Source organism: Siniperca chuatsi, linkage group LG10, assembly GCF_020085105.1.
Source record: "Siniperca chuatsi isolate FFG_IHB_CAS linkage group LG10, ASM2008510v1, whole genome shotgun sequence".
Taxonomy (NCBI): Eukaryota; Metazoa; Chordata; class Actinopteri; order Centrarchiformes; family Sinipercidae; genus Siniperca; species Siniperca chuatsi.
Window position 1 is genome coordinate 8831314 of NC_058051.1, and position 12944 is coordinate 8844257.

A 12944-nucleotide genomic window follows, 5' to 3' on the forward strand; every position below is an offset into this window, starting at 1 on the left:
TCTTCCTCCTTTTGACCTGCTGTGTAATTCCCTGCTTAAGATCAATGATTGCTACAGCAATTAAATCATCTATGGGTCAGTATATGAATATGCCAATAGAAACATCCAGCTCTGTTGAATGGATTCCACCGTTTGACAATGAGATGATTTGAGGAGAATAAAATTGCATGTAACCCACTGGATTTTGAAGTATAATGTGAATTTAGAATAAAATGCTCATGTATGCTCATATATTACTGCTAGAGCTATTTACCTAATGGTTAAAGTTATTTTAACAATAATAGTTCTGTTGTTTTGCTGATTCACGCATGCTTATTGGTTAAAACCTAGGTTTTTAGTTTAGTCTCATTAAATTTTTTAGATTTTTCCTATTTGTGTCCAGTTACAATGATAAGGATTGCTAATGACTATTGAATTGAAGGTTGCTGGATAAGCTAATGATAAGTATATGTGGGGTTTTTCTTCCTCTGACACTTGAGGTTTTCCCCACTTGTCTGGTTGTTTGATTTTTCCTTTCCTACCTAATGTTTGTTCTTAATTATTTTGATTAGCATTTATTTTTAAGATGATTTTATGCTAAAAAGGGAGGAATTGTAATGGCAAGAACAAACAGACTCTCTGATATAATAACATACAGATATTATTCTAATTGTTTGGCGTCAATACTTCATTTGTGTATGATTGTTTGGACTGCGAGATGAGAACAGTACACTGATAATGATGACATGGAACTACAAATTATCCTATTGACTGTTATGTCAAGACTTCAGGGACACTCTTCTCCCCGGGTTGAGGAGTCTGACCCTGAAGACTGGATAAATAACAGATGCTCTTTTTCCTCTGTACTCATTCAGAGCAGATTGTACTGATGTATGTTTTTGCTGCTGTGAGTCCGTCTGCAGACGCTTGAAGTAAACCTACAGAAAGACAAGTGATTGCCTTGAGTGTTTCTTTATTCCGAAGGAATTGCCACTACATTGCCATGTTTTTGGTCTGTTGAAACATATAAGCTGCAGCCTGTAGATAAATTAACTTAAGCTGTTCTAATTGTAATATACTATATAGGTAAATTGAGATACAAGTTTATTTCCTTATTAGCTTGATATATTTTGAAGCAGTGCCAATTGCTTGCAGTCAGCAGAGTTGGGACTGGTTACCTGAACTTGCTACCCTATTGGCAGCCTGATGAAAGAGCTGTGGTAGGGTCAACTCTACTAACACACTGACTATTCTGTCTGTCTAGGGAAAAATCAAATATCGGCATGGGCTATGCCGCAATATACAATATGTATCTTGATATACACATTTTCCATAAATTTTCAAATAATCCAAACATACGATGATCTTGTGGAACATGATGCATTGCTGTAGATTAAACTACCCAACAGTATATAAAATAATTAAAATTAGCTCAAGCTAAACATCTACAGCAGTAAAATGCAACATACACATTAATTAAAAAACCGGAGGTCTCCCAAATACATTTCAGAAGTGTGGAGCTGGTAGCCGGGGGTAAGGGTAATCAGAGTTGTGTCAGGGTTTTGTTGAGACATTTCATTAAAAAAATGACACTCGTATAATAAGGTAACCACAAAATGTGTAAGATATTACTGGAAAACTGAAACTACTCATTTTATCTATTATGTGACACATTACTACTACAAAATAACTATGGCTATTCAGTATGAAGCTTGTGGCAGGATTTAGTTGCACTGCTGTGGAAAATACGCCACTGGTGAGTGACCAGTGAAACAGTACATGTAGTGCAGAGGTTAAATTTAGACTACAAAATGCTACAATCATAATATTTTGATCAATTCCTAATTCCTCTTTCTTTTTATATTCAAAATAATTTTATATTCAAAATCAGCTCATTTAACTCCCAAAGTGGTGGTTTTTCGAATGTAGGCAGGTGGGAATAATATCCTGGCCTTCTGTCAACAATGTTGTCTGACGGACAGCTCCATTAGAAAGAAAATGGACGCCCCCAGAAGACAACCCCCCTCCTTGTTTTAGAGTGGGAGGTCTTCAATTGTCAAATGCTTAATAGACTGTGCTCTCTCCATCTTGCTCAGGAACATGCATGTGAGAGTTGGACATACGCAACGAACACACACACGCACACACACACACACACACACAGTATCTCTACTCGCAGAAATTACCCCAGTATCTGAGTCTCTGGCAGAAAATCAAAGATGATTGATGAGTGGAGCTTGGCGGTGTTGAAGGTCTGAGATGTGTGATTGTGATCTGGGGACAAAGGAATCATTGCCAAAGGTTAAGCATGAGCTAAAATCCTCAGGAAGGCAGGGAGAGGATTCTAGTTGTCATTAATCACATGAACTCGCTGTTTTCATTCAGTTGTCATCTTTTTCAATCAATAACCAACAATGTCATTGTTGTATTGTGGGAATCAGCTGTAGTAATGTGGCAAATTCCCAAAATTAAAACACCTGGAAGTCCAGTTAAAGCTCTATAAAATATGATGGGAGCACTATAGACAATGTGCTATATTATAAGATGGCCATGCTGCCACTGTCAACGGTGTCTGGGTGTGTGGCTAAAATTAGTAAATCTAGACCAAATCCCTACCAAACTGCTCCAGGAAGCATTGAGAAGTCTTTGTTCAAAGAGGGGCACAGGCATGGAACCAACACTAATATGGCCAATAGGGAACCCCACTGCTTCTTTAATTGAAGCTGGCCCTTCCGACATCCAGTGGAGAGAGGGAGGAGGGAGCGGGATAAGAAACAGCAAAGGGGAGATTGGGCAGAGGGTAACAAGTAAGGTTTAACTCTAATCTTGAAAAGAAGGGAGGGGCTGTGAGGGGGATGCAAAAGGTGTGTGTGTGTGTGGTGTGGGGACGTAGCCAATCAGGATTTCCCCTGAGGTCTCAGGAGACCTGGAATCATCAATGATTGATCAAACTAGAGGGTTTAACCACGGGGGAGGTGGGTAAAAAAAAGGGACTAAGGGGACAAGAAATACAAAGGAGTGTTTGTGGGTGGGTGTGTGTGTCTGTGTATGTGTGTATTAATGAGAAAGAAAAAGAGAGAGAAAGAGGGGAAGCAAAGTCTAAAAATGAGAAAGGACAGAAAAACATTAAAATTGATGAAAAAGAAACAATCAACACCCTGAACAAGAAGCACAAACAAACCACTGCAGCTCCACAGAGACCCTGCTGCCTAGCCACATGGTTTTGGCTGTGTTCTGACGAGTTAAAGACAAACAGGATCTCAAACCAATCCACACGGACTGGTACATAATTCTTAGGTACACACACACACACACACACACCAGTGCCCTCAGAGTGACACAGTGTATATGCTGCCATTTATTTTAACCACCTCTTTTAAATGTTTTTGCCAACACGCTTGTTCGTTATTGCAAAAGCTTTTTTGTAGAGACTGTGGACACAGGGACTCAAGACAGTTGGACTCACAGCTTGTTTGGCATCCACTGTGCCCATGAAACTGTAGCATCAGACAGGTTGAAACAAATCAGATTAACTCAATTGTCCAAAAAAAAAAAAAAAAAAAAAAAAAAACATTAAAAGGCTCGCAGTGGTGGAAAAGAAACTAAGTACATTTACTCGAATACTGTATTTAAAGAGGAAATGCGCTGATTTTACTCATCAAAGTCTGTTTACAGGTGTTGTAAACAGGAGTACTCCAGGGGAAGCTATGTGAGGAAAATGTTCTCAAAGAATGTCACTTGAGTCAGCGTTGGTTGAGGCTGAAGACTAGTTTGAAATGAAGAAAATCTGGGGGCGTGGAGGTAGAAAGAAGTGAGCTTTACCAGACCCCTGTAGCCCACTCGCCATCAGTGCTTGAGGCTCCATGCTACATTAGCCGCTGTTGGCGGTCAAGTTGCATTATGTGTAATGTAGGCGCCAGGTGTGGAATGAAAAAGATAGTTTTGGTTATGCTGCATCGATTTTGATGTTCTGTTAAAACTGTCCATCACAAGTCTGGCAATGTTTTAGAGGGGCAATGCTATAGTGGTCAAATACTCTTAAGAACAGGTTTGAAGTACTTGTACTTTACTTGAATATTTCCATATTATGCTACATTTTACTACATTTCAGAGGGAAATCTCGTACTTTTTACTCCATTACATTTATCTGACAGCGATAGTTACATATGATAGCTTGTAAAATAAAGTACATTAATACATTAAAGATTAAACCAGTGGTTCCCAACCTTCGTGGCTTCTGTGTCTTCTTTGGGCTCCTTGTCATGTTTTAGATGTCTATGAGTTGTTAGCAGTTCCACCATGATTCCCCCTCTAAACCTATCAGATAGTTTCATTTAAATAACTGTTCAAGGCCCAAAGAGGTACAACTCTCCAGTATTTCACAAAAAGGTCCAAAAAAATAATATAAATTTGTGTAGGCGAACATTTGTTTTTTCTTCTTTCCTACCCTACTGATCATTTCACGAACTCCCACATTCATCATGTGACCATTTGAAGGGGGGGATGGACTCCTAGGTTGGGAGCCACTGGACTAAAGACCAAACAGTATATAAAGTAGCCACCTACAACAGTAAATGCTGCTTACACATCTTGATTATTGTAACAGCTTGTTCACTTGTCTTAATCAAAAAACTTTGACACAACTGCAGACAGTACAAAACTCAGCTGCTAGGCTGTTAACCAAGACCAAGAAGTACGACCACATAACACCTGTTTTAGCGTCTTTACATTGGCTCCCTGTTTGTTTTAGGATTGATTTTAAGATCTTGTTGATTACTTTTAAGGCTCTGGCTCCAGACTATATTTTAGACCTTGTAATCCCTTATGAACCTTCTTGTAGTTTGAGATCTTCAGGCAAGGGTCTCCTGTCTGTTCCTGAGTCCAGGATGAAAACTAAGAGGGACAGAGCTTTTGCTATCAGGGCCCCAAGGCTCTGGAACAACTTGCCCGAAGAAATGAGGTTGCCTGACTCAGTGTCTTCGTTTAAGTCTTATTGCTTTTGTGTATCTTATGTATTTTATTTCTTTATATTTCGTCATTCACTGTGATATTTTATTTCTCTTGTTGTGAAGCACTTTGTACTTTGTTTTGATAAGTGCTCTATAAATAAAGTTTTATTATTATTATTATTATTATTATTATTATTATTATTATTACACATTGATGCACCATTTTTAACAATCTCATACTGTAATACATAATAATATATCTGTCACAGGGGCCAAATTTCTGCAGAACCAGTACTTTTACTTTTGATACTTCAAGTACATTTTGTTGATAATAATTCTGTACTTTTATTTAATATTTTGAATGCAGGAATGTTACTAATGGTGTCATGGTTTGAGGGTTTATATATGTTATTTCCTGTTTTATTTTGAAAGACCTCATGTGTCTAGTAGTTTTACTTCCTGTTTTTGTTTGCTGTTTCCTGCCAATTTTGATGGTTTGCCACACGCTGATTAGTTTTACCTGTGTCTTGTCATCTCCCTCCCTGCCTGCCTAGCTGTGTAAGCCTGATATCCATTAATAAATCACTGAACTTTACCAGTCTGCCTCCATTGTCTGCATTTGGGTCCAATCCCGTGTTTCCCTCTGCTACCCTGCTTGACACCATACTACAAATGAAGTATTTTTACATTGTTGTATTGCTACTTTTACTTAAGTACTATAAAGGAGCTGAGCACTTCTTCAACCACTGAAGGCTGCTATACTGCAAAGCATCTTACTATTCAGTTTTTAGTAGCCTTAACCTTCAAATTCAAATCCTGGTAAACTGGCTGTAAAGATGACTATTCATCAGTGTTAAACGATGTTGGTACCATTTTCAGTGGCATATGCATTTGAATCTGAATGCACAAAAAACGAGAAACTGTTTAAGTGTCAAACCTGCAAATTGTAGTTATGCAATTAGGGAATTGGGTAACAGAATGGGCAATAGAAATTTCCTTTACCTTTCATTTCAAGGTGGAATAAAAACTGAATTTCCTTTTCATTTGGCGGACTGTTATGAAGACAGATGGACTGACATAGATTTGCATCTAAATGTATTTTACTTACCTTGCAACCTGTTCCCCTTATTGTTTCAAAACCTGAACATGGCTGAAAGTGAAAAAGTTTTTCTTGGATGCTGGCTTTCAGGTAAAGCAGATTGGCTCTGAGGGTTGCCTGGCATTGTTGCTGAATCTTTGAATAAAGACTTAAATCCACTCCCTGTGTCAGGACTGCTGCTTAGAAATGCATTATTAATGAGAATAGTCTGACTAATGTTTGGGATTAATTACAGTAGCTTTGAAAGCAGACACAACACAACCAAGCCAACAATATTTTTCCTATCATTCAAGATTAGAATTAAACTGTATAAGTGATTTGCAGGAGTCTTTGCAAGATACAAAAAACATCCTTACAGACATTACTGTCTGGTCAAATGATTTATACTCAACATTTTATAAAGCATGCCCTGCGCTTTTTTCCACATTTGCTTACAAGTGCACCCGGCTAATGTAGCACAATGATACAACCAACATGTGTTAAAGTCCTTTTAGTGAAAGACTTCTCATATCGTGTATTTATGAGTAATAAAGCATATCATGTAATTTAAGGTAATAAACTGTCCGAACCAAATGCACAATGCTATAAATCATTTGGTCATGTGAATTTCAGTTTCTCTTCTGACTTTGTACAGCTTTATAATTATTTGATGTACATTTTATTATTACTTTTATATGCCACACCGTTTTTATTCTTATTTTATGGTGAATGTGAGATAGTCATTGCCAGAGGGTCTGTTGTGAAGTAGGAGGCAGACTCATGAGGCTTTGTTGAAGGTCCCATGGGTGGACATATTTATTTACAGGTGATACCAGGACATGTTCAAAATAAGAAAACTAGAAAAAAAACTATTGACATAAGAAAAAAAATCATTTCTATGTGGTCTTTGCATTGCGCCTTCCTCTCTCACTACAGGGTTGGGCAGCCTAAATATAAAAAAAAACAAAACAAAACACACAATAATTTCTTCAGCAACTCAGATTTCCCACTGTACACGAATGCATCACCAAATGCACTATTCTCTGCCATTCACAAAACATAAATGAAATACATAATAATAATATCAGCAGCTTCCCCCTCAGACATGGTAGCACCAGAGATTGTATATAAAGATGGACGACATGACAGCTCCCCAAAAGTGAAGCCAAAACATCTAGATCGCCCCCTGGTGGCTGGCTGCAGTATAGGTCAAATCCTGCCCCCTCAATGTTAGCGGATGAGCCGAACTAAAAACTCAAAGTACATATCAAATAAATTTTTCCCAAAGACGGTTTCTGTCATTATTGGTAGTTCTTTACACACTGGTGTATATTCAAGTGTTCATATTTCTGATAAGATTGGTTTTAATTCGTTATTTGATGCTATAAAAAGGGGGTTACACGTCATGATTGACAGCTGAGGCCAGCTTGCGATTGAGTCGGCTGGGCGTATGGCGGGACCTCGATACTGCGGCTCCAACCCCGATCACTACTACACAGACTCTGGCTCTGCATGACATCACCAGCACAAAATGGCAGCTCCCGTATCCGGGATATCTAGTTTCATTTTTGTACATTGGGAGGAAGTTGAGACACATCACCCATCTTCAGCATCGCTGACGTCATAGAATGCTTAACAGGCTGGGAATTGTGGGGGGGCCTTCCCACACAATGATTTCCCGTGAGTGGTAAGACACTTTGTAGACAAAGGAAATGTTCTTAACTCAATAACTTAGTAAAGCTGTGTAATGAAAATAACAATAAAAGTAAGTGAACTAACAACAATGTTTGTCATTACTGTGTTAACCCAAGTTATGGCGATGAAAATCTCAAGTAAGTATAACACTAAACACAGACCCAGGATATTAATATCTATTGGCACTATCAAGTGAAATTCATGGTTACTTTTGATTAATTTACTCAAAATTTGGAGAAAAGTCATTACCATTACTCTGTTACATTTAGATACATTGATCGCACTACTTTTATTTGTTTTTTTTAAAAAAATGTATGCATTCATGCACATTCTGTTAAGAGGCAGGTGTTCAGCTGGTCCTAGGTCTGCTGGCGCTGTGTTATCCTACCGCAGCCAAGCCTCCACATGACTGTTCTGTTCAGAGCAGAATAATGACTAAAGCTACAGCAGGAGAATGGCTTTCAAATAGCGCTAGAAGCTAATCAGACCAATTAACGGCGCATGGCGCAGCAGGCTCCAGTTGTGAATGCTGGTCTGAACAGTACATCAGAGAATTTCATCACAAATAAATACAGGTGTATGTTCCCTTCTTTACTGGTGGAGTTGCAGCTATCTTTAATTATAACTAATTTGAAAGCCTTGTTCTTAGTCTTTCACACCCAACCTGGAAGACACGACAGCCAATTCTATTTGTTATAGTATACTATTCTCCTGGTCCGTCTGAATTTGTATCTGAATTCTCAGAGTTTTTATCAAGTTTAATCCTTAAAACAGATAATTATTGTAATTATTGTAGGTGATTTCAATATTCATGTGGACGTTGAAAATGATAGCCTTAGTACTGCGTTTATCTCATTATTAGATTCGACTGGCTTTTGTCAGAGTGTTGACATAAACCCACTCCCTGTTTTAACCACACCCTCAACCTTGTTCTGGTATATGGCATTGAAATTGAACATTTAATAGTCTTTCCATAGAATACTTCTTTATCAGACCATTATTTAATAACTTTTAAACTCCTATTACTGGACTACACGCCATTAGGCAAATACTCCTAAAACTAGATGTCTATCTGATAGTGCTGTAGCTAAATTTAAGGAAGTGTTTCCATCTGCATTTAATTCAATGCTGTGTCTCAAAATAATAGAGGACTCCAATGCTAATTTCAGTCCTCGTAAATTGATCATCTTGTTGATAGTGCTGCAGGCTCACTGCAAAGAACACTCGACTCTATTGCCCCTCTAAAAAAAAAGATACTAAAACAAAGAAGTTTAGCTCCATGGTATTTCTTTTCAGCACAGTAGCCAGGCTGACAGAAAGTCACAGCTCTGTTGAGCCATGTATTCCTATAGCTCTCAGCAGAAACAACTTCATGAGCTTCTTTAATTATTATATTATTAGTATTATAACCAAGTGGCTGGCATAGTGTACAGGAACATCTGCACAGAGTATGGACTGGAAACCCCGAGGTCAAAGTGGGAATCAACTCCAAAGGTGGTAGAGAATGACCAAGCCAAGATCCTGTGGGACTTCCAGATTCAGACTGACAGAATGGTAATGGCGAACCAACCAGATATCGTGGTGGTGGACAAACAGCAGAGGAAAGCCGTTGTGGTTGACGTGGCAATACCAAGTGATGGCAACATCAGGAAAAAGGAACATGAGAAATTAGAGAAGTACCAAGGGCTCAGAGAAGAGCTGGAGAAGGCCTGGAAGGTGAAGGCAACAGTGGTACCCGTGGTCATCGGAGCACTCGGGGCAGTGACCCCCAAACTGGAGGAGTGGCTACAGCAGATCCCTGGAAGAACACCAGACATCTTGGTCCAGAAAAGTGCAGTACTAGGAACAGCAAAGATACTGCGCAGAACTCTCAAGCTCCCAGGCCTCTGGTAGAGGACCCGAGCTCGAAGGATGAGACCACCCGCGGGGGGTGAAGGACGAAGTTTTTTTAATATACGCCTGATATATCTTATTCCTCTGTCATTGAGCTCTATTGTTGTCCAAAAACTATTAAACACACATCAATGAGCCACACTGTTGCAGCTGTTTTTAAAACAGGTTACAAACACCCTAGACAGGGTAGAGAGACACACAAATGCATTGTTGGTTTGAATAAGAAAAATACAGAATAATGCCAGCCTTGTCCTTTAAGTAAGATGCCATTACAATATGCCATACAACTGACATGATTGTGGTACAATTTCTCTTGCTAATTTTGCAAAAACAAACGTCTGAACAATAGCTGATGGGTGATCACCATGTGAATGTGGCAGATCTTCCATTCACCTCATTCATCAATCCAACACACATGCACACAAAAACGCTCATTCTCACTTACCATGGGTTGTTGTTGGTTTCAATAAGTGGACCCAGCATCTGACACCGGGCCACAGGAGTCTGTATTGATTGGCTGAAGCTATAGAAATGCATGTGTCAAGGACAACTGGGGTCAAACTGTAGGCCCCGGAAAAAGAGAAGATGCAAAGAATGACAGGAGGAGGGGCAGAGGGAGGAGAGAGAGGACAGACAGACATGTCATATCAAAACATGCCTCAGTAAGAAGAGGAAGACAGGGAGAGGAAGATCCATTTAGATGGGACACAAAGCCAGAAGGCCATGTGTGCGGGGGGTGTAGGATTCTCAATCCTGAAAAAGAAAAAAAGATTTTGGCTAAAATGTGGGAGTGATTCAGCAGCTGGACAAACAGACATGATCCGACTACTGTTCAACTAACCACTGACGTTCTGGAGCGCACACAAACACAGACACATACACACAATATAATAACAACTTCTCGTCTGTTTCTCATATTACATGTATAACCCCCTCTTTCTATAACAACCCTGTTACGCATGCACCCACTTTCATGTGAAATCAGGATATTACAATAATAAGCATGGTGCATAGCTTGTGGGCTGAACCTTGTTGGAAGTATCATTTGTGTAAACCCAGAACAACAGAGGGGAGAAGATCCCACATGGAGATAGACGCACACTGAGCAGCTACCATCTGCCTATAACCAAGCGCACTGTAGTCAAGTTCAGTGAAATACATGTCTCTACGACAATGAACTTAGGAGAAACAGCTAGCCTGGCTCTGTCCAAAGGTAACTAAATCGTCACCTAAATCTTCATACCAACACTTATAAAGCTCACTTATTAACACGTTTGTTTATTCCGTAGAAAAAACAAAGAGAGCAATATAACATGTTAATTAGTGAACTTTAGAGGTGCTGGTAGGTGGATTTTGTTACCTTTGGACAGAGCCAGGCTAGCTCTTTCCACGTTTCCAGTCTTTATGCTAAGCTAAACTAACTGGCTGCTGGCTGTGGCTTTGTATTTATTTCTTCCATGAGATCCGTAAGGCCAGTGACATTGTGGGGGTAGAGCTAGACTCTCTGTCGGTGGTGTCAGAGAGGAGGATGCTGGCCAAACTACATGCCATCTTGGACAGTGTCTCCCACCCACTTCATGACGTGCTGGTCAAGCAAAGGAGTACCTTCAGCGAAGGAGTACCTTCAGCGAAGGAGTACCTTCAGCGAAGGAGTACCTTCAGCGAAAGACTCATCCCAAAATGCACCACAGGGCACCACAGGAAGTCATTCCTGGAAATGGCTGAAGAAGAACAAAATGTAGACTTTGGAGTGGCCTAGTCAAAGTCCTGACCTGAATCTTATTGAGATGCTGTGACATGACCTTAAAAAGGCAGTTCATGCTCGCAAACCCTCCAATGTGGCTGAATTACAACAATTCTGCAAAGATGAGTGGGCCAAAATTCCTCCACAGCGCTGTAAAAGACTCATTGCAAGTTATCGCAAATGCTTGATTGCGGTTGTTGCTGCTAAGGGTGGCCCAACCACTTATTTGGTTTGGTACTTAATTTATCTCACCTGTATTATAGTGTATTATATTTTGATTTGCTTAGTACTTCTATTCCTTCTATTCTCGAGTGTGCATCGACGTGATAGTGAGCAACTGTAACGAAAGAGTTTCCCCTCGGGGATCAATAAAGTATTTCTGATTCTGATTAATGATAAATTGCCATATAGATGTAAGGACAATCTACACAAGCATCTTTATCTGGGCATTTATGTAATAGTCTAGCTCTTCCTGCCTCAGAACAGTGGTATAGCTACTTGGCTGTTGGGGCAATGCAAAGGGAGGGTAGTTATCAGTAGGGGTAACTGCAGGGAGAGTGTGGTAACTCAGGACAGACCCTAGAGGAACATCACCATGGTGACAGGACATACTACGGCTTATACGATGGTAAGTTCATTAGTGTGAGTAACTGGCATGTACCTTGTTCCTTGTAAAGAAGGGGAAGTGAGTGTCCAGTGAGTGACACTGGACAATAAAAGGTTACTGACTACCCCTTCACTCTGTACTTTTGTAGCAGGGGCAAGGGGCCTCATTTATGAAGGAGGATTCACGTCAAAAGGATGCATACGGATGAAACACAGAAAGTGCTTCCGCACAAAAACATTCTGATTTATAACACGCCGATTTCCCTTTATAAATCACAATCTTCTTGTCCCCCCCTTTTAACGCCCATAGTTGCCAATAAATGGTCAGTGAAACACCCCTAGTTAATATTAATCCATACTGACTGCATGAAGACAATGATGGCAAATTCTGACAGAAAAGCCAAAAAAAGAAATTTCACCCAGTGTGAAATTTAAGTTCTTGTTGGGGAGGTTGCCAACCAAGAAAGACGATATTGTTTGGTGGACACAGTATGGGAATTACAAATGCCAAAAAGGCTTTAGAGTTGCAGCATGGGCAATGAATGCTTCTGGCTCAGAAGGTGGTGCTGCAGCTGAGCAAGAGCTGAGTGTGCACAGCCCCAGCGTCTCCACTGCACCTCATGTGTCTCAACCCTCCAGAGACTGCATCTCCAACAAACGCAAAAGACTCCATTGACTCAATTAACGAGGTTGCCAAGGAGTTAAAAGAAATGACTTGTTTTATGTGACATAAGTTGTACACTGAAAGATCTACTTGATAAATTACCCTGATTGTAACTGATGCAATGCAAAGGGCCACTATCTCATTGACAGTTCTGCGCAACGAACATGTGATAACAATATATGCACTCGTATCTGCCCGACTGAGGCATCGAAAAAGGTATCAGTGTAAATGTAATTCATCCTACTGTTCACTTTATTATTTATGAGAATAAATTTCATAACATACAAGTATTGTTTAATAATTACAGATCCAATTAAATATGATTCCCGATTAAAC

At 39.7% G+C, this 12944-nt stretch overlaps 1 protein-coding gene across 9 annotated transcripts in view; it reads right to left on the reverse strand.

Annotated features, from left to right (window-relative positions):
* The window catches only part of LOC122882669 (plexin-B1-like), a 116476-nt gene that overhangs the window by 81245 nt on the left and 22287 nt on the right, over window positions 1–12944 (reverse strand). For 4 of the 9 annotated variants that reach the window (XM_044210303.1, XM_044210306.1, XM_044210297.1 and 1 more), the window contains one exon: window positions 2166–2253. The exons of 3 other annotated variants lie outside the window; for them this stretch is intronic. Coding sequence is in view for 4 of the 6 variants with exons in the window: in XM_044210306.1 (XP_044066241.1) it covers window positions 2166–2253 (88 nt within the window). In the remaining 2 variants the exon portion in view is untranslated. Of the gene's footprint in view, window positions 1–2165; window positions 2254–10039; window positions 10348–12944 lie in introns of those variants that run through there. 2 more of the 9 variants (XM_044210299.1, XM_044210304.1) reach the window with 2 other exon arrangements.